Raw genomic sequence first — 21504 nt, forward strand, 5'->3', positions numbered from 1 at the left:
TTGCACTTTGCTCTCTGTCATATGTTCACTTCTCCACTTTCCAGTCTATCTAAGTTAGGGTAGTTATGAGACGGAAAAAAGGTGATCAAAGCAGCAGAGAAAGAGACATCCTGACCTTTCCTTATTGTTGGTCAAGCTGCAACATCAGATCATACATCTACTGTAATGCAACTAAATAGCCTTTCTTTTTTAAATAAAGTCCACCTGTTTTTTTTCTACATCTCCATTCAGAAAAAAAAGCCCTCAATGGATTCTGCAGAAACCCTTTATGATAAGTCGATGTTTGCATTGTGAAGGGTCTTCTCTGTAATACATTGTGCTGTGTTCTTATTTTGTCATCCATCCACATAAAAACTCAAATCAAAGACGGTAATCCCATATTATCAGACTATTGTATTGCAATACATGTGAAAGGCATATGGAGATCAATAAAAAGGAGTTAGTGACTAAAATACTCATTATATAACCACAAAATATCTCCTGAACTGAACACACACTGTCACAGAATAATTAAAGAAGTCTGGTCCTTTCCTGGCAGTGATTAGCCTGAAAGCTATTTACAAATATAGAACTGGAGAGCATGCAGAGAGTTGCAGTTTGTCAGGAATCTGCACTTCAGTGGTCACAGAGCGGGAATCTGGCAGGGACAGAAAAAATAATTAGGCTATCCTACATAAAACGTTGACCAGCCTGCAGTCTGTCCCTGTGGTGTTTTTACTTTAATGAAGCCTAATGAGAACAGATTCTAAATATGATTTACGGATATTAGATGAACTCTTTTGGACGCATGCCCTTGTCCTAACTGGAACACAGCAGCCAAATAACACACACCCAGACGAGCCTTCTAATAAAACCATATATTTTTAATTATTTTGGCAAAAAGTGTATATGTACAGCGTGTTTAGAGTTGTCATTTGACACCATTAAAATGCATTTGAACAGTGCTTTAGTGATGTGCTCTTAACCAGATCGCTCTGAGTAGCCTAAAAGCTGTGCTGTTGTCTGTCATGCATACATAATCTCTTTGCGTCAAGTTCTCCCACTCCCAGTGTCTCAGTTCTGTAATTGTACGTCCATATACACAAAGTTTGAAGCGGTGATACAGTGTCAGTGAGCATGTCTGTGTCTATTAAGTCAAGTAATGGCAGACATGCCAACAATCAGAATTAACGACTAATACTCTAATTCAAGTATCATTCGGTTTCACAGACTACGTTACACCTCTCACTACAATCTTACAAGTTACACACCACAGTCCTAACATCCTACAGTACTCCATTACAGCAAGACTGCCATCGATACATTTGTGGACTATAAACTCAGATCCATTTCTACAATTCAGAAATCAATAAGCATATTCTGGATTGCAGAAAGCTAGTGGTAAACTCAGGGACAATTTCAAATGACAGTTCAATGTTAAATTACATTGACTTAGCATGGTACTTTGCCAGTCGATGACATGACTGTATTTACAGGTGTATAAATGTAGAATACTACTCGTGTAAGTGGCGTGAATACAGGTTTCAAAGCAGTCCTATAAGGTGACGGCATCACGAATAAACAGACTAAGACCAGGAACATTAAAGTGCTCCATGCAGGACAGACAAAATGTACACATGTGTTACCGTTTTCACAGTTCATCTACAAGGCTTTTTTTGTTATAGCTCAATGGTAGGGGATACAAAACTAGTGTTATTTGTTCAGCTTTTCGCAACGTTGGAATTCAAAAGTGAAATAAAGCCAACAAATATTCAGGTACTAGACAGGGGTGACAATGAAGTAACTTGTATTTTAAAAAAGGCATCCCCCCCTCCCCTGCTCTTACATCCTGGATGTTGAAAGTATTACTAAACGAGTATTGTAGTATTCCAGTTACTACAAAATCACCCCTGTCCTTGTGCTGTATTGCATCAGTACATTCACCAACGTCTACATACACAGATATGACATTTTCAAGCAGGAATATTCTGCACTTCAGTTCAAATTAAACTAAAACTGACATAGTGTAATATTGGTTTTATGTTTTAGACAGCGCAAGGCTTCCATCACCAGAATTCATCCAGTCAAAAATATACTTAAGCCTATTGTATGTATTCACAAAAGTATAGATCTCAATACACACAATAAGCGAATATTGTATGGTCACGTGGAGTTACATTTATCAGGACGGGAAATACGATACAAACATGCGTGTTTTACGAGTACCTAGAAGTGCCCACAGTAAACGTGACATTTTACATTTACACATCAATCCAGAATAACCAGCTGCAATGAAGGCATATAAGAATATAAATTAACCCAACAAACTCCATATAATATCTATGCTTTATCAAAAATGTGTCAAACATAAAAAAGTCTTGTTTTTTCTTTTTTACATGACTTGGATAAATGTAATGGTATGAGTTATTTTTTTCTGATGGTCACAGCACCAACAGGAATTTATTGATGTGAAAAAAAAAAAAAATCCAAACAATTTCCTTTTTTTTTAATTAATCTATACAGAGTGGTAGTTATCTCCGGTTTTAGGTATTTACAAACTCCTACCGACACACCATCAATGCCTCATGAATGTTTGATCAGGAGTATTTCAAGAATTCTGTTCATTTCCGCCTGGTGCACAGCTATCATCCTATTGCTCTGGCTACATCCACTTTGTCATCCTTCTCCCTGTGTGCCTCTTACTGGTCAACTTCAAATATTTATTGCTTCTTTATTCTTTAACACGCTCTGCTCTCCTATCTCACAGCCCTTACCTCCCTCACTTTTCTAGGTTATTTCCATTTGCAGGTGAAAAGAGACCGTTTAGGGATTTGCTTTCCTGATGATTACTCTTCATCGTCCATCCATGCACACTTTTTTTTTGGCTGTCATTGAACAGTAACACCTTCATATCTCTTTCTCTACTTTGCATTGTCAGTCTGTCTGTTTCCTTGATTCCTTCCCCCCCTCTCCTTCTGTCCTGCCTCATGCCTTCGTCCCAAACGCTCCTCCTCCTCCGCTCTGCATGCTGAAATACTCTGTGAAGGAAGGGAGCCGGGGGGGCAGCGGGGGGGAGCGTGAGGTCTGGCGTGGGGGTATCGGAGGCAGAGGAGGGGGTAATATCGCCGTTAAATCAGCAGCGGTGGTGATGATCTTCTGCTCGCTGTTCCTCGGCACCTCGCCTCCTTTACGGGCCACCGTCTCCTCCACCGTCTTCACCGGCTCCTGGAGGGAAAAGGTGAGGTTTCAAGGCTTTATTGTCATTTGCACATTAGCTACAGTGTAGATATGGCAATGAAAAACTTAAGTCACAGGCTCCTCCAACAGTGCAACATATATACTGTATAGGTCATAGAACAGATAAAACCGATAAAATAGTTCAAGAGAATGTCCTGACCCTCTGGATGAAGGCTACTGTGCGATGTGGACCTTGCAGACACAATCAGTAACACCATACTAAACTCACATTATGACAGCTTCCTCTAACGACCACCAATGCTGTATAGTAGTTATAAAGGTCAAGGTACGTATATCCCACATGTTCTACAAACTGTATAAAGCATCTTCCCTTTTGAAGCATTCTCCTCAGCCCTAAAGGAAAGACTGTTCTTATTCTACCGGATCTGGAACCCCTGGATTACCTGGGAGTCTATAAAACACAGAGGATTAAGTCTGGACTGATAGATCTTGTGCGAGTGTGTTAATTATGTATTGATGGCTTCCCCAGATGGGAAGACCCACCACTCTCCCTGAGCTGTTTGGTGTTCGTGTGTCTTCATTTTTTTTCTCCCCTTTCTTGTATGTATTGATTTCTTAACGTGTTATCTTTTGTCAAATGCTTTGCAAAAAAAAAGTACAATAAACTATGTTATGCTATTACACTTGTTCTGTTTTCCCTGACCTCCAGTCCCTTACAAACAGACCCTCTGGTAATTAGTGCCTGCTTGATATGGTACTAAAAGCCAATATACATTGAATATTTGATGACGCCTATGTTTTTATATCCTGGTCGCACCTGGAATATTTTTGACATCCTCCTTGATCCATCCTTTTACGTTCTTAATACATTGCAGTCCGTATGTACTTGATTTTATTGTAAGTGGATTCTTTGTTTTTATTTACATGTACAATACATGTGCTGCAATATATCAATGGCTCATTAGTCACTTTTAAAAGTTACTAAAACAGTGAGATATATAAAAATACCAAACATTTTGATTTATTTTACCTTTATGAACTTTGCCCACATTTGACAAACCTTTGGCATATGTATTTGATCTGTAAATGGATTTTCTAGACATTTCTAAATGTGTCAACCACAGATACCACAGAGGCAGATGTGATAACTGTTGGGGAAATATTTTCCAAGGTCCATAACTTTGACCCAGTTTATCAGTTCATACTGTCCCGACTGAGCACACGCACCTGTAACCTTGGCTGCTGTGCTCTCAGTGTTTTGTCTCCCTGTTCCTGCCTGTTGGCGTCAGCTGATAGAGGTGTTATGATTCTATCTTGTTATGCACAATGTTGATTATTCTCTCTGAACTAGCTAAATACATGGGTCTGGGGTAGAGTTCTTCAGAATTGACGTGGCAGCTCTACCGTGAAGTCAGAACCTCTGGCTCTTGGACTTGTTTTGTGAATTCTCCTGCCGAAGCTCGTAATAAACCATCAGTGTTTGACATCAAAGCTCCAGCTCACCCCGTGTCTCCTTCCTGAGTCGGTGACTCCCACTGCATTGCTACACAGAAGTTTTCCCCCACAATAACTGTTTACCCTTCAGGCCAAATGCCTCAAAAACAATAACACTGCATGCCGTACTGTTTTTATGCATGAGACAAGACTTACATTTATTTTTCACCAAATCACCTTTGTGCAGTGTCTTCTAATTAGATGTCTGCGACAAATGCAGCTATTCTGGTGGTAGGTTTCTAACACAGAAAGTAGCAAGGACTAGATACTAAAACACACTGGCTCGCATTAAAACATCAGGACCTGCTTCCTTCATCTCATGAGAATTTCAAATATAAATTAAAGAGTTGCAATCTAACCTTATCAATCAAAATTATCTTAGTTATATTATACTTTTGGATATTGTTATACGTTAAGTCCCTTTTTATACAAAGAAAACTTGATACATTTTTTTCTTTTTCATGACTTTGTGTCACTTGTCATGCATCTTATCTGGTTTGTTTTTGGTGTTTTTTTTGTGTATAGTCCTGTATTGTCTGCATGCTGTATTGGTGTAGCTGAACATTTAGAGCTCTTCTTCTGTCATTTCTGTGCAGAATGAAAAAACATCCACAGATTTAAAAGTTCCCCAAGCTAGAAGATTCATCACAGCAAACACAATGCCTTAATTTGCTCTTGTCACACTTTCCATTAAATCATTATTTCCCTGTGCCTAAAGTGTTTTCATATCAGTGCGTGTGCTGTGTTACGCTGTGCTTACCGTCATTCACCACTGGCAGTTTACACCAAGACATAATCCCCAAAAAACATGTCCTCTCACAAACTATGTTTCACTGATGACTTCCAATTTGAGGCATCTTTGTTAGATGAGACAGCAATTAATTTCAAGCTAGGTTTGACACGGTAATATTTGCATTTTGAAAGCTTCAAAAAATTAATCAAACTTAGATTAATCTAATTACATATTGCAAGCACTGCAAAATGCTACGTTAGGGTAGATTAAACTGGATAAAGACACACATACCGTCAGGGCTGTGGAGAAAAGCCCTAAATATATGGAGACATTTAAATATTTGACACACTAATTTTGACCAAATAACCACATTAAGCTGAGACTGTTGTACTATTGGTGCTTTCAGGAAATATTTACACAATGAGATTTTTAGATGAATAGGGTAATATGGATATAATGACCATGTGGGTTAAAGTAAATAATAGAACAACTAGTCAGAAAACGAAATCACCTACTACCCTATACAGCCTTTTAAACCAGGAAAAGACTACACTTATGCAATATGAAGATTTATCAAATCTAAGCAGTTATCTACACATTTTTATATCAAGATATCGATACGATGTCCCTTCTCCTTTCCATCATGGGCTCTCTAAGCTGCTCAAACAGGGTGTATGCAGGAATCCTGAAGTCAAATGTAATACCTTTTAAGACCTTTTTTAAGACCCTTTCCATACATTTTAAGACCTCATCGCCACTTGGAGTTTAAACCGGTTACATTGGCGACACACTTTACCTCACATTGACTATATACAGTATTGATTGTCCTTCCTCCTTATCTTCCAACCATTTGGACGCAGACTTGCATTTCCCCATAACCATGTTGTTTAACAACCGGCGTAAACGGACCTTCGCTCGCTATCAAGCAGTGAGCGTGCGATGTCCTGTTCAGATGACGTCAAATCCAACGGGATGCCATAAATAAAGTACACAGAATCACACTACACACCTACGCAATGATTACATTCAGGCAGACTGTAGAATACAACCTCTTTGGACAATTTATATACTTATTGAAAACAAGCTACAAAATGTAATACCTTGGAAAATGCTGTTTAATACTTTTTAATAGCCTTCATTTTCGCTAAATTGATTTATCAACTTTTAATACTTTTTAAGACCCCGCGGACACCCTGTCAAAGTGTACTTGTTTTGTGAATTGTTTACCATGTGTGGTACAAAAAATAACATGTAAATTAATTAATCAAATATTGATATTTTACCCAGCCCTACATACAGCACACGGGCTACAATTCTCCCTCTGATGATTTTATTTACCTCTTACCTGTTTCTGCGATGTCATTTACGCCACAGCACTTTCCCTTATGTGTCTTCTACTTCAACAACTTCGATCTAAGATATTAATCATGCACCCATAACCATGTGGAGCTACACTCACTGAATGGATGGAGAAGAGCTCAGTGAAGTTGGGTTGCGAGTCTCCCAGGAAGGAACCGTTTCCATATGCATGATGGGGGAAACTCTCCGCCCCTTCGCCTGCTTTTGGGCTGGACAGCAGGATCCCGATCTGAGACGTCCGGACGTGATATGGGAAGTTCTTATTGGCTGCTGAGGGTCGTGTGATAACCTTAAAGGGAAAAAAAGATTGTAGGGATTCTTACATGTATACTCTATGTATGGATCATTTCTAATAGCTAACACATAGCTAGAACATATATGTCCCAAGTGAGAAGATGTGATGCATGCAGTGAATATAAAAGGGGATTTCTGTAGGCAGCGCGGCCCATTAGACTAGAACAATGTGTCAAAGGTGAGGATGAGGTAGATAATGATGTGTGGAGGAGACAATCAGCATGAAGCAGTTATGACTCAAGGATAGTGAATAATGTATGACTGACAGAGGCAATAATGACTGTTGAACAATGTTAACTATGAAGGGTCTGCATAAGCGTGTGTGTGTGTGTGTGTGTGTGTGTGTGTGTTTGTGTGTGTGTGTGTGCGTGTGTGTGTGTGGTACGCACAAGGAAGACGATGTGGGCGTAGAGGTGGATGCCGAGCTGAATGCCGTTCACGATCTTCTCCCGAGCCCAACGAGGAATCCCAAAGTTGGCGATCAGAGCCATAACAGGCACTGCGAAAAACCTGAAAAAAAGACAAGTAGTGATTTAGGATAATGAAAAACACATTAAAAGAAAAGAAGAGAGTTTTTAATGGCGAGGAAAAGAGAGGCAGACAGAGAAGAAAGAGATGTAAATCTTACAGAAAGATAAAGATTGAAGGAGGGGAGAGCCATAGATAATGAGGCGGGAGATAGTGGCGGCAATGAGAGCACAAAATAAAGACTGAGATAATATTATTCTTTGTAATCTACTCTCCATTTGAAGCTCGTGCTCTTAAATCCAGTGAGTGAAGGGCAGTGAAGCCGAGGAGTGTCTGTAGAAGAGTTTCTGTTCAAAAAGGGAAAACACTTTGCAGTACAAAGCTTTAAACTACCCAGCACACATTTATGGGAGAATAAATTATTCTAATGGGAGAGACCTCATCAGCTGGGTAAAAATAGATGTTTTCCTCTAGCAATCATTCACTCAAGCACAATTATCTTATCTGTTAGCAGAGCACAGAGGTTGGGATCACAATGCTGTAGAAGGGCAGTGTAAAATAAACAACTTTTCACTCCCGTGCCGCTGAAGCGTCGGCTATCTCGTGCATATTTTCACACAGCGGCATAAATTATTCAAATTGAAGACAGCTCAAACAGAGAATAGTGTATTTTTCTACTCCTGCAATCTCACTCAGGTGCCATTATCCTGGGGAGGGCAGAGTAGTGGAAGCAGTGCGGGTCTCACCATAGTGTGTATGTGGTGAAGAAAGGGATGTAGAAGGGTTGTTTCTCAGGGTAGTGTTTGAGAGACACCAGCACGGCGTAGCAGAACCAGACGTAGGCCAGCAGCTGCAGGCCCATCAGCCCGTATCCTGCGGGGCTGTCGTAGGCGTACAGCACCTCACCTGGGTCAAAGAACTGGCACAGGAACATGAGGAGTTTTGCCAAAATGCAGACGCACGCAATACATTTTTTTAGACAATAAGCATTTCTTCGCTCGGCTTCACATTGTAGTCTGGAAAAGAACAATATTGTTTTGATTTTTCAAATACTGTGAGCCATATTGTGCACATTTCTGCATAGCCCTGCACTTTAAAATATAATACACGGCAGTATATATATTTAAAAATGTTTAATGTTATATATTTTCTATTTATAATCATTATTTTTTGACCTCTTACAACTTATTTTCTTATCTTATCTATGTTTGCACCACCATACACCAAAGCAGGAATCTTTGACATTGACACCTTGTCTCTACGACTTGGGTGTCAGAACTTGGGTGTCAGAATGTGTGTGTGTGTGTGTGTGTGTGTGTGTGTGTGTGTGTGTGTGTGTGTGTGTGTGTGTGTGTGTGTGTGTGGTGTGTGTGTGTGTGTGTGTGTGTGTGTGTGTGTGTGTGTGTGTGTGTGTGTGTGTGTGTGTGTGTGTGTGTGTGTGTGTGGCTTGCATCTGCGGACACCAGATTGCATTTCACAGTCCAGTGAGTGGACAGCGATGGCCATCCAGGGTTACCTCTGGCTACATAATGCATAGGTTTTACGGCTCGGTGTGTTTTTTGGATCCAACCACCTGAGTCATTCTCCAACTCCAGGCTCAGTACCAAGAACACTCTTGCACTCTTTATTCCCAGTTCAATTGTAACCTAGTTTGGCGTATTTTTAGCAGGAGCTCCCCTGAGTTTTGCTCTCTTGAATAGCAGGGTCTGCGAAAGAGGGCATGCGGCAGATGAATGACACTGCCTCAGATCCGCATTTTGAAGAGTGAGAGCTATAGGCTCCGCTGTTAAATATAGCTTGGATAATTCCCCTGCGCTAGTCCCACTGGGTCATTAATGGGCTGTATTCAAAGACTGTAATCTACTGTCCCTGATTGCGGCATCATTACATCGCCAGCGGACTGTGCAGGAGCCTCTTCAGCATGCACAGTAAGTAATGTATGGAAGTGTTGCACTCCCCAGTGTCTAATTAATTCATGAGCTCTCATGCTCTATATGCTATAACATCATAGTGGCTGAGATATGTTTCTGTCTTCACATGCAGAGACAGTCAAACTTTTAATCGGCAAGCCTTAAAGAAGCGGTCATTGATTTAAGATTTATTATCTTAGGTACAGCAGCGTGTACTATAAACCTCTTAAAGAGTGTTTTAGGGAGTCGTCTTGTTGTTTCTGTTAGTTTCATCATTATCATTTTTTCAAAACAATCAATCAATTCAGTGAGTTGACATAAAAAGCCCTTACAGCCCACGTTAATATGGATAGTCTACTACGATGAATATTTACGATATCGTTAAAAAAGAATTGCAGATACTGTGTTGACAGTCTAGTCAGAAATATTCATGCTGTGCTTAGATCAAACGCTGCTTTCAAGACACGTCTGAAGTGATGTGATGTTATTCCGTTTTATCCCCAATTAACTGATGCGTTTTTGTCTAGAAAGTGTTAGAAAATACTTGAAAAATGGCCATGGCAATCTCCCAGAGACAAAGCTGAAGTATTATTTGTTCTGTCAACTCAATAGTCCAAATGCACATAAGATAAAGTTATGTAATTGACATTCATATAATGGATAGACAAACAATAAATCTTCACATTTCAGAAGCTTCAACCGAAGAAATACTTTTTTTAAGACAAAAAGACTGAAAAAATTAATTATTAAAACTGTTGATAAAGTATTAGCATTGCTGAAAATAACTGACATTTGAAAACTCTAAATCAAAACCAATAAACCTGTTTACCTTTGCACATTTTAATAAATGTTATAATTGAAAAATAAATGTTATATCTGTGGATTTTCAACTCACTCAATTCATCCTAGGCTTTGTGGATGTTACACATTTCCATAGACGTTGAGTAACGAACATAACCTAAGTAGCCCAAGTGTTGACTATAGAGCAGTGTGTGTGTGTGTGTGTGTGTGTGTGTGTGTGTGTGTGTGTGTGTGTGTGTGTGTGTGTGTGTGTGTGTGTGTGTGTGTGTGTGTGTGTGTGTGTGTGTGTAGTACCTCTGCCTCGTAGATGAAGAGGATGACGTAGGTGATTGTGTAGACTGTCATGTAGATGCTCAACTTAACCGACCCGCTGTGACTGATCCTCGCCCTGACACACACACGCACACACACAAAGAGGGTCAAAGTTCACACACAAGTTAGCGGAAGATAAGAAACGAATGCAGGCACACTCAAAAGGTACACTGACAGAGGGCGTGATGCAGTGAAACACACACACACACAGTCACAGATTAGTTCCTCCACACACAAAGCAAAGACAACCTAATCTAAAATGCAGCACAAAGGGACTGATGTGCTGAGCTTAATACATATAAAATGACATGCTGTGTAAAAACCTGTCCTCACTCACAAAAGCAGAAATTGATACTTCTTTATTTGCAGTCAACAACTGAAACAAGCATTTCCAAACATCTTTCACTCAGACTTAAGTAACCCCACACAGCAGAGGAAACACACGTTGCCGGGTAGTTATCTGCAAAATGTCAACTTATCAGTTACGGCAGATAAACAGCCGTGGTTTAAGCTTGATGATGATGCACTTTTTAGGTTTAGTCACCGGGGTTTTAAGAGGGTTTAATAAGTCTCAGAGATCAGAGTCTGTGGAGCCCAGAGGAGGATGTAATCCTGGAGTTGAAAAGCCAGCTTAAATCTTGCAAGCTCAGTTTTCGCTACACGAGTTCAGACTGGAAAATATCCACAGAGATTCAAATGAGCCCCGAGCACAACCAATCTTGTGAGCAGTGGTTTAGCTGATGACTCACCATGAATCAAAGCCTGTTATTTATAATTTAGCTGTTTCTTGTATATACACTGACTTAAGCAACCAACATCTAGGAACGGCTTGGGGGAAATCTAACGATGTTTAGGAACAGTTGGCTGGTTTTAGAACTGGACTTTCGAAATTGGAATTGAAAACCAGAGAGAGCTCTTCAATCGTCTATTGTGCGGGCTATTTGAAACAACGCCTGCCCCGAGCTAATGTCCACTAAGCCTCGCCAGAAAACAGTGAGAGATCCATTAGTTTGTCAGCTGCAATGCGGGGAAAAAGGTAATCCTGCAAACACCAAAACAACATAATGTTCACAGCAGAGCAGCATCCATCTATCTCATTCCCCCGACATATCAGGTGTTCATCCACTCCATCGCACCCGCCGTACTAACTGACTTTCTGACTGACAGCTAACAATGTCATGTCATGAGATACTGTTATGATTGTGACAGTGAGAGACAGGGGCAGCATAAAAAAAAACCTGAAAAAGGTGACAGGATTGCATGAGAAAATAGAGACAAATATATACATGAAAATAAGTTGCAAACCCCCACCTGGTGACAGTGAACCCTTTGCCCAACAATATGAGCATCAGCAGGAACACCAAGAAACTGACGGAGAACAGTAATTTCCCTGGAGACGGACAGAGACAAAAAGTGAGAAAGAGAAGAGGGTAATTAGGTTGAGGTTTCCGAATCTGTACAATCAGTGGGGAGAGACAAAATCAGGTCTCGCCACACACACACCCACACACCCACACACACACACACACACACACACACACACACACACACACACACACACACACACACACACACACACACACACACACACACACACACACACACACACACACACACACACACACACACACACACACACACACACACACACACACACACACACACACACACACACACACCACGGTCCTGCCTGTGCAATATCAAACCACTTCTTCACTGCACCCACATTCATCATCGTCCTCTCATTCATTCTGCTCGGGCTTTGAGTGATTTTCCAGTGCAGAGGCAGTGTCAGTCAGTCAGTCAGCGGCCGATGTAGGAGAAGAACTCACCGAGTAATTTCAGGCTGCCGTTGCCAACTCCATCTGTAGCGTACAGGCCCCAGTAGACACAATGGAACAACAGGCTGAGCACTGCCAACGAGAAAAACACAGGGAGGAGAGAAGATAAAAAAGGAAGTAGATGTCAGAGATGCAAAGTAAATAGAAGATAGAGAAGAGAGGAGACAGGGAGGTGATAATGAGGAAAGAGAGAGGGCAGGGGAGAGAAATGGGGAGTGGGGAAGCGAGACAGAAAAGAAGATGAGTTGATGAAAAAGGAGAGGAAAGAGAAGCAGAAGGCTTGAGAGAAGTGAGGAGGAGGGAGAAGGAGAATTTAGGGGTGGCAGGAGAATCGCGAAGGGATTTGAAAAGGGGACACGCAAGCGAGACGGAGGAAGGCAAGATAAGAGGGGTGGAGGGGGGGGTGGAAAAAGGAGAGATCGGCAAAGGAGAGAAGGGGGGTGTTTGTCAGTGACAGCATGCTCCACTGAACACTGTAGCGCAGTACGGCTGTTTGCAAAAGTTCTTATTCAAAGGCTAATCAGGCCGATAATATCTGGGCTCTTGAAGTGAGGAATAAGGTATGAGATGCGTGGAGGTGTGTGTGTGTGTGTGTGTGTGTGTGTGTGTGTGTGTGTGTGTGTGTGTGTGTGTGTGTGTGTATATAAGTGTGTGTGTTCAGGACAGAAGCTCTCACCTTCCACACCTGCCGCCATCATAAACATTTTGTAGGTTGTGTGAAGAAGCTGTCTTCCCTTCAGGTTGTCTGCAGGGGAGAGGAAAATAACAGGAATCAGATAGAGGCGGTGGAGGTGTGTGTGTGTGTGTGTGTGTGTGTGTGTGTGTGTGTGTGTGTGTGTGTGTGTGTGTGTGTGTGTGTGCGTGCGTGCGTGCGTGCGTGCGTGCGTGCGTGCGTGCGTGCGTGCGTGCGTGCGTGCGTGCGTGCGTGCGTGCGTGCGTGGAAAGAGATAAAAAGGATGGAGATATGCTAACAGATGGCAAAGGAGAGCGAGACAGGCCAGATAAAAGAGGCGAGCGGGCATCAGTATGCACCCATCTTGAGCTGGTCGTCTCTAGATGAGGCCGTATATATATTTCCCTCACTCTCTCTCTCCCTAAGATTTGAGGAAATATGTTTAATGCGCTTTTAACCAGACAATTTTATTACCAAAACCCTCCTGCGAACACAAGTGGCCCGGGGGAGAAATGTACAGGGGGGAGGACGGGTCATAAACGTTCACACACACTCACAGCTGCCCTGAATAAACACAAGCTTCTGAATCCAGCATCCTCCTGTGGTTTCCTCAAAGGTATGCTAATGGTGGCTATCAAAGGATTTCCCTATAAATTGAAATTCTGTCAACTTAAATATTTTCTCAAACATGTTCCCATCTTTTATAATCTGCACACGCCTACTGCATTGTGAATATTGTTTTGTTAGGTGTAGACGTAATGAAAAAATAAAGTCCCTTCAGGCTTGTTTTTCTTCTATTTGTACAACACTCTACATTGTTATTTTATGTCCTTTGTTTGACTTTAACTTGTGCAAATATATAAAACTCAAGCCTGCGTTTCAGTGAATTCTCAAATAAAGCTGGCAGAAGAAACATGCACACAGCCGAGCATTCACAGCCTTCTCCCAATTTGCATTAAATCACACAAAAAGATTTCAGCAGGACTCAAGATATATTTGCACATCATTACATGGCCCTATTCCTCTGCAGAATAGCAAGCAAAGCAAGAAATACACTTCAGCTAACCGCACACATTTAAAAGGTCCACCTCTATTCTAACAAATGTACTGAGTTGTGGAAACATTTCACAACAAAACCCTCGAATAACATTCTGTAAATTAAATTATGCCAATTTTGTAGCTACATTACCAGAGTCCTTTCACTTTAGACCTTAGTATATCCATATTAGGTAAACATCGAATTTCCTTGAATACCATCTGTGAGATTCAGCTATTCAGCTTGTTTACTGTTACTAGCCCTACAATTTAAAGCCTGTATGTGTTTGCACAAATAAAGTTGAGAAGAATTGGATTTAGTTTGTGATTCTCAGCAATTTAAAAATGACATTGAATACTTTGTTATACTAGAATCTCCTTCCAACATCACAATCCGTGTTACTCTGGATAACAGTGGCAACAGTTTTGATTGGAAATGGATCCACAAAAAATATCAACAATAAAAAAACATTGATTTTTTTCCATGATGCTCATTTTTGAAGCTGTGAGCACACAAACAAATACACTTCCATTGTATGTGGGCGTCTGCAGACAAGACTCAAAGCCCTTGGTAATAAAACTGTTTGAATGTTGTTCTCAAGTAAGTAGAAAAAAGTATTTGAGCCACACAAAACGTCAGGGTTATTGTGCCGCTTCATCCTCACTTTCATTACATTTTGTCATTTTCATTGTCATATACTGGATGCTTTGATTGCTACAAAACCCGATAAAGGCGAACACTCTGAAAAGTAAAAATGTCTTTGGTTGAACCACTCGTTTTAATTCATTTTAAGGGAATACAAGTCTCCAAAAAAGTGTTATTATTTGGGCTGTTATTCACGTGAACAAGACACGTGTCTGACAGAACCTGGAGAAAGCAGGAATGAATTTCTCTGAGAAGTAAGTCATTCCTTAGAGCTCTTGTTATTGGAGCTGTGAGCTTCCTGTGATAAACTCGCTTCACTAACCTTATGACTACCGCTAGCTTCTCCATTAAACCGAACACTTTCACACGAAAAAGCAAACCTCACTCTTGCCATCTTCTCTCTCTGTTTCTCACGCTCTTCTGACAAACCCCACGTACTGATAAAAGATAGGCACATGCTTTCCCCTTTACTTATCACAGAGAAACATGAGAACGTACTCCTATCCCTTTAAGAAACCATGTCGATTTTAAAATAGATCCCAAGAAAAGGTACGCTTAATGACTTCTGTGGGCTTTCAAAGTACGACTAAATTGGCTTCTTCGTGGCAGGAGAGATACAGTAAGTGGAAAAGAGAGTACTTACAGGCGAAGTAGCAGGAGAGGACGAACACCAGGAAGAAGATCACCAGGAACGTGATGTCCGTCTCCAGGATTCCTGTGAATAAGGGGAAGAAAAGGTACGGGAAGAACACATCATTATTGATTAGTAAGAAAGACAATGACAAATCCAGAGGCAGGTACGTGATGAGGATATTTAATTAGTTCAGAAACAGAGAGAGAGTTACCGGAGGAAATCAGGGGAGAGGGAGACAGTAGATGGGAGATGTAGGAATAATTCATTTAGAAGCTACTTGGGCCTCCTATTCCATTCATCCATTCCTCTCAGTTCATCGATCATCATTAATTCATCCAGCCATCCCTTCATTATTGTAATTTGTTCAGTTCAGTGTGCTTTATTGGCCGTGCTAAGTGGTGTTGGCTTGTGCCATCAGCGATTCTTTCCACAATCCCTCTCGCCCCGTCTAATCACTCTTACCGAACTCATCTGCAGAGAAATGCTGCGTCCAGAAAGACTGGCCATTGGTCAGCTTCATCTCGTACTCCAGCATCAAGCCTTCGCCCTGCGAGAGAGGGAGAGGAGGAGAGGAGAAGAGAGACAGGAGGCAGGTGTGATGAAAAATGCATCACGGTTTTGTGATCTGTACAAAATGCACATTAAAGCTTTATGCTGTCCTGGACAATTCTGCAGGTGGGAATGGAAGAGAGAAGTAACTACTGCTGAGATGTATTTTTAAACAGCATTCTTAGGAAGCTTTCAGTATGAGACTGAGGATAGGAGAGGACCTTTTTGGTGAGAACAATATGATAACCCAACTTAGAGGTTATGCTTTTTGGGTTTTCCCTTTCTGTAGTGTGTTGTGTGGGTTTTTGTGCATGTCGGGTGCACAAAAGCCCACACCCTCCCCCCTGAAACACCTCCATTGAACTCCTTTCTTTACTTCCATTACAAAGTGACATCAATATGTAACACTCGCTATTCGCTAACATTTCAACACATTGTACGTGATTGTCTGAGGGGCGGGATATCTAAGCGGTCGACCAATCACAACAGAGCCGGCCAGCTAACCAATCAGAGCAGACTGGGCAGCACGGGCAGTATGAGAAAAAAGAGCTCTTTGATCATTAAAGAATGTAAACATGCCACAATAGAGGCACAACATACAAATATGAACCTGAAAGTTAGCAAAGGTGCCCCTTCAACACCAGCCTTTTACAATTACATATATGAACCTTCATGATATTTGATAAGAACAATCTCAGGAAAGATATCATGACTGAGATTATATTTCTTTCTGCTGCAGCTCTGTAAATTACAGTTCGAAATGTTTATTGCAGATTTCTTAGAAGAAGAACGCGTTTTTTTTTATACTAATGCAACTGGAAGCAAAACCAAAACTTATTTTCTCAAGTCCTCAAAGTAAAAGTTTCAGCCAAACAAGAACTTTGCAATAAAAGTTTGTAACCCTCCGGTATCATTCGATTGGACTACGCAAATTAGTCATTCGGGACAAAAACGTCCACAGTGATACTGGAGGGTTAAACTGTGTTTTTTAATCAGCTACTATCTACAACATTTAACAGAATACGAGAATAACTCAGTGCTATTCAGTTGGTACCAAAAAGAGCTGAAAATAAACACAAAGCCTTATTAATAATGTTTATGTGATGACTAAGCAAGTAGAAGTTTGTATTGCTCAAGCTCTCAGAAGGATTAAATACCACCACAGCAATGCAGACTTTAAGACAAGGAAAACAACAACATGCCACCAAAGGAGAAAAATATAAATTCCAGAGGATGTCTCGTCTCATATCACAATGTCAAAACACCAGCCTGCAATAAATCCGTGAAAGAATGAAAAACATCTTGCGCTGTTCGCTTGCTGTTTATCACGAGACACTTCTGCATTTGAAAGATAAATGAATCATAATGTTGCAGCAGTATTTTTGTCGAGTGAAGAGGGAGAAAGTACCACATGTGAATTTAGTTTGATGAGATGTGTTCCCGCCTACCACTGCTTTAATTAAACAACAAAATCCCACATTTCTCTTGAAGCCCTTCCCGTTACAAAAGGACGAAAAAAACATTCAAATCCTTCTTGGGGAGGGACACACTAGTTTAGCTGCTCAGTGTAATTGTGTCAGAAAGTCAGTCGGTCCCTCGTGGCCGTGAGGTGCCTAGAGATCCCCGAGGTATGTGGAGGAAGTTGGTGTAGGAACAAAAAAAGTTATCGAGGCTGCTCTGAGAAGATGACCGAGATTAACAGGAAGGAAGCATGAATGGATCACATCTAAAGCAATAGTTTATCTGCTTTAATGCAGAGTTTTCTCATTTTTTCTATTATTAACTGTTATTGTTAGACGTATTAATTATTTGTAAGGCTCATTATAATTATATGTCGATCAGATAACATTTTTCTACTTTGAGATGTTACGAAAGAGCACAGAAAGAGAATATTTGGGTATGTTAACATGCAGGAAGGAAACATATTGTTAAGGGAATAAACCTACCTGTATGTTAAACCCCTCGTGTAATAATACAAAATAAAAAGTGTCAAACTCAAAGTGAATTTTGGGGAAGGTGAGAAAAAAGTGTAATGGGGAGCAGAGACGAGAACAGTGGGGGGGGGCAGAGATTGGGTTGACAATCAGAGCACAGAGAGCTCATTTCACACACACAAGTTCAAAGCCGATGGAGTTTGCGCTTGTTGCGTTGGAGCGAGGGAGAAGAGAGAGAGAGAGAGAGAGAGAGAGAGAGAGAGAGAGGGAGGAGAAAAAAAGAGACTTTGATTTCATTTGGCAGTCTGAGACTCCATCTCACTCCCTCGATCAAAAAAGGGCGAGAAGCATGGAGCGTGCACTGTCACAAAATCAATACAGACACAAAGAGCGAGGAGACGGGGATAAAGGGAGTGATAGATGTGGAGAGGGAGAAAGTAGAAATGAAAACAGGTAAAGAGAAAGAATGAAGAGCACATGCAAAGAGGGAACGAGAGAAGAAGAAGCAGCACTTCACACGGCAGAGATTATCTCCCTGTTCACACTGACAGGGAGTCACAGGATGATTGTGGGGTTGCTTGTTGGTTTGAGGTGTAAAAAGGATTCCACTTCTGATATAGTGTACTGATAGATCACACACTGAATGCGCTCTCACTCAAACACCTGTGGGGCCTTAACATCTTTCGCTTCCCTGCGCTGCTGATAACTGCATTTAAAAAGCACTTCTGGGAGTCCTTTGGAGAGCGTCGATCTTCTCTCTGGAAAAGTGTGTGTGGACAGCCGAACAGAATACTCCAACAGTAGGTGATTGTGGGACATGTTACTCCAAAACCATGGAGCATTGAAGGGGTATACCAGTGTTTACTATTGCACTTCCATAACATTTTGGGACTTGGAAGACGTTTTTTTAAAGTCAGAAATGTCCCAACTTTTTGTCCCTCGCATGGGTTTTACTGTGTTGTACTTTTCCTATAAAACATCCTAATGACACATTTTAAGTAGACCATCCCTAGCTCTTTCACACAAGCACTGCAACCATTAAATGATCGTGATATTGGGAGCTGTACTGAAAAGTCATTACGACTGGACATTAAAGGGAATTTACCCCTCCAGCTCTCTAGTACAAAGTCTGTGTGATGTCCGATTGAGCCAATGTGTGAATAGAGCCGCTCATCGTGCGAAGAATTAATGGCGAGTAAGGAAGTGTTGCTAATGTTAAAACCAGAGGAAAACACACATCAGAGGGTGAAGAAGAAGGGTTATTCATGCAATGACGTCAACGGAGCTGTATAACTAGAATGTCAGGGACTACGGATGGAAATTAGCTCAAAGCTAAAATCCGGCATATTTACACTTGAAGCATTATTTGTCTAAAGTGTTCATTAATGTGCATTGTGCCTATTCAAATAAACGATTAAATGAAAATGAAATGAGACTTCAAGATTTGGGATCTTTTTTCTGTAAAGGTTGACGCCAAAAGACACAATCTTTGGTTGTTTATGACCATGTTATGAACTGACTACAAGACAAGTGGGTAACCTGCGTCATGTCCTGTCTGCTGCACTACCTAGGTGCAACCTCTGACCTAAACCAAACTATCTCCTGTGGTGTGCTACATGTGATTTCAGACAATGAGGGGCTCAGATTCTTCAGATATCGTCCATATGAGAAAAACAGGTCCTGTACAGGCAGCCTTTCTTCCCCAGATGTGACAAAGCTCCTCTAAAGCTAAAAAAGACAAGTGTCCCTTTGATGCACCGCAATAAACAGCCTCCCCTTCCCTCCATAGGCTTTCCAGAAGATTTTGAAACCTGGCTGCAAGGATTTGATACCATTCTGCTACAAAAGCATTAGTGGTGTCGCAGCATGTTGAGCTACAAAGGGCTGGCTCAGGTCGGCGAGCCAATTAATGAAGCTGTTTGATGGGGTCGAGGTTAGGGATCTGTGTTGGGGCCACTCTAATTCTTCAACAACAATTTCAAAGACCTAAAGAAAGAAATGGCCTTCTCCAAACTGTTGTACCACATCAAATGACCCTTCTAAATGACACCCCAGTTCATATTTTCATACCTATTTATACAGAACAGAAGCTAAAGACACTAACTTCTGTTTCACTGGGACCAATCAATTAAGAGAAAATAATCATTAGATCAATAATAACTGTAGATGATAATTACAATAATTGTTACTTGCAGCCCTGACAAAGTGTATTAGTCATACTTAAGTATTGCATTTTGTGTTCACACTACAGACAACCTGGTTTGTTCATTTCCTTCAAAAGGAGGTATCTCTCCCAAAAGACACCAAACACTGTCAAATATTCCTGTCATGGTTTCTTATTTATCACATAAAAGAACTCTGTTTCAAGACGGAACTGGCTCCCTATCCGGCACAAAGAAGGAGAGAGAGATAAGCAATAACATGATGGGAAAAACTCAGTAGGTGGGTGTGTTTTCACACCTTTTGTTCCGAAAAGAGTCACCTGGCAAGTCTAATTTCAGCGCTTCCTCTGTCCCCCACAGAGGTAATTTAGTTTCATTAGCAGCAGTTCTGTTCGGCATAATAAAGCAGAGGTTGATTACAGCAATTCAAAGCTTTCCATTTCTCCACAACAACAGTTTGTGTGGTCGATGGCGAGCGAAGCAGCTTCTGCTTATATTCAATTATTGTTATAATTAGATCCAACTAACGAGTTGTATCACTGGAACTCATCAAAATGGTTTTATGAAAGGCAATGACAGAGAAATAAGTGTCGCTCTGTGAAAATATGTAGATGTTCACTCCTTTACAGATGCAATTAGAGCTGGACTGTACTATATAATGTTCCTGCAAAGACATCTGTAGGCTGTGATTTACTGTGTTACTCTGGCACTTTACTGTCGGAAAAAACCTCTGCTCTGCAATCTGTGATGACCTGATTTTGATTTATAATGACCGCCTTTTTGTCCCTGATAAAATAATGATAAGTTTCAGCCTGGAGTATTCCTGTAATATAAAAAAAAAAGTGAAATAGTTTGGAAATGTTCAATAACGATCAACCTCACATTTTGGCCAGACAATTTCACTCGTGGGGATTTAACCCTCCTATGGTTTTAAGGGGCTCGTGAGCCTTTATAGATTTAGATCCACTTCAGCACAGGAAAGATGAAAGTAGATGAAAGAAGAGCTGTGTAAGTACCGGCACATAACAGTGAGGGTGCAAGGGAAAAATGCATGGAACGAGCAAAGAAGAAATGAGACAAGTGAGATGACAAGATGGAGAGGAAAATCACAATTAGAGGCAGACTGACGGAGAGGAGGCGAGAGGTAAATGGATATGAAACGTCGTGGTGCAGCTTGGTGACAGAGTTGAAAGAGAGCAGGACGCAGCCGGTGATTGTGAGCGACAAAGGTGTGAAAGCGGAAAGGAAGCGAGCAACGAGAGACCAGGGTTGGAAATTGGCTGAGGGGCGCTGCGTGAATATGTCCCCAGGAGAGAAGACGAGCTTTTACAATTTAGTCCGACAGCATTAGGCAGCGTGTCGATCACCCGACACCGGCGTGACACAAACCCACAGGAAGTATCCGCTCTAATCATATCTCTCTTCAAAGATGCACACTGACTCATGGCCAGGAGCATGACACTGATAGGCAGACCAATACAA

General features: G+C 41.1%; 1 protein-coding gene across 1 annotated transcript in view; it reads right to left on the reverse strand.

The window, feature by feature from the left end:
- Positions 1–842: 842 nt before the first annotated feature.
- tmem145 (transmembrane protein 145) overlaps positions 843–21504 on the reverse strand; it is a 41611-nt gene continuing 20949 nt past the window's right edge. Inside the window, exons 6-15 of the mRNA XM_034123958.1 lie at positions 15840–15924; positions 15387–15458; positions 13066–13134; positions 12381–12461; positions 11860–11938; positions 10531–10624; positions 8272–8444; positions 7447–7567; positions 6864–7052; positions 843–3204 (exon numbers count right to left, since the gene is read on the reverse strand). Of these exons, the coding sequence (XP_033979849.1) occupies positions 2965–3204; positions 6864–7052; positions 7447–7567; positions 8272–8444; positions 10531–10624; positions 11860–11938; positions 12381–12461; positions 13066–13134; positions 15387–15458; positions 15840–15924 (1203 nt within the window). The 3' untranslated portion in view covers positions 843–2964. The remainder of the gene's footprint in view (positions 3205–6863; positions 7053–7446; positions 7568–8271; positions 8445–10530; positions 10625–11859; positions 11939–12380; positions 12462–13065; positions 13135–15386; positions 15459–15839; positions 15925–21504) is intronic.

The sequence above is a fragment of the Trematomus bernacchii genome, unplaced genomic scaffold, assembly GCF_902827165.1.
Source record: "Trematomus bernacchii unplaced genomic scaffold, fTreBer1.1, whole genome shotgun sequence".
NCBI classification, from domain to species: domain Eukaryota; kingdom Metazoa; phylum Chordata; class Actinopteri; order Perciformes; family Nototheniidae; genus Trematomus; species Trematomus bernacchii.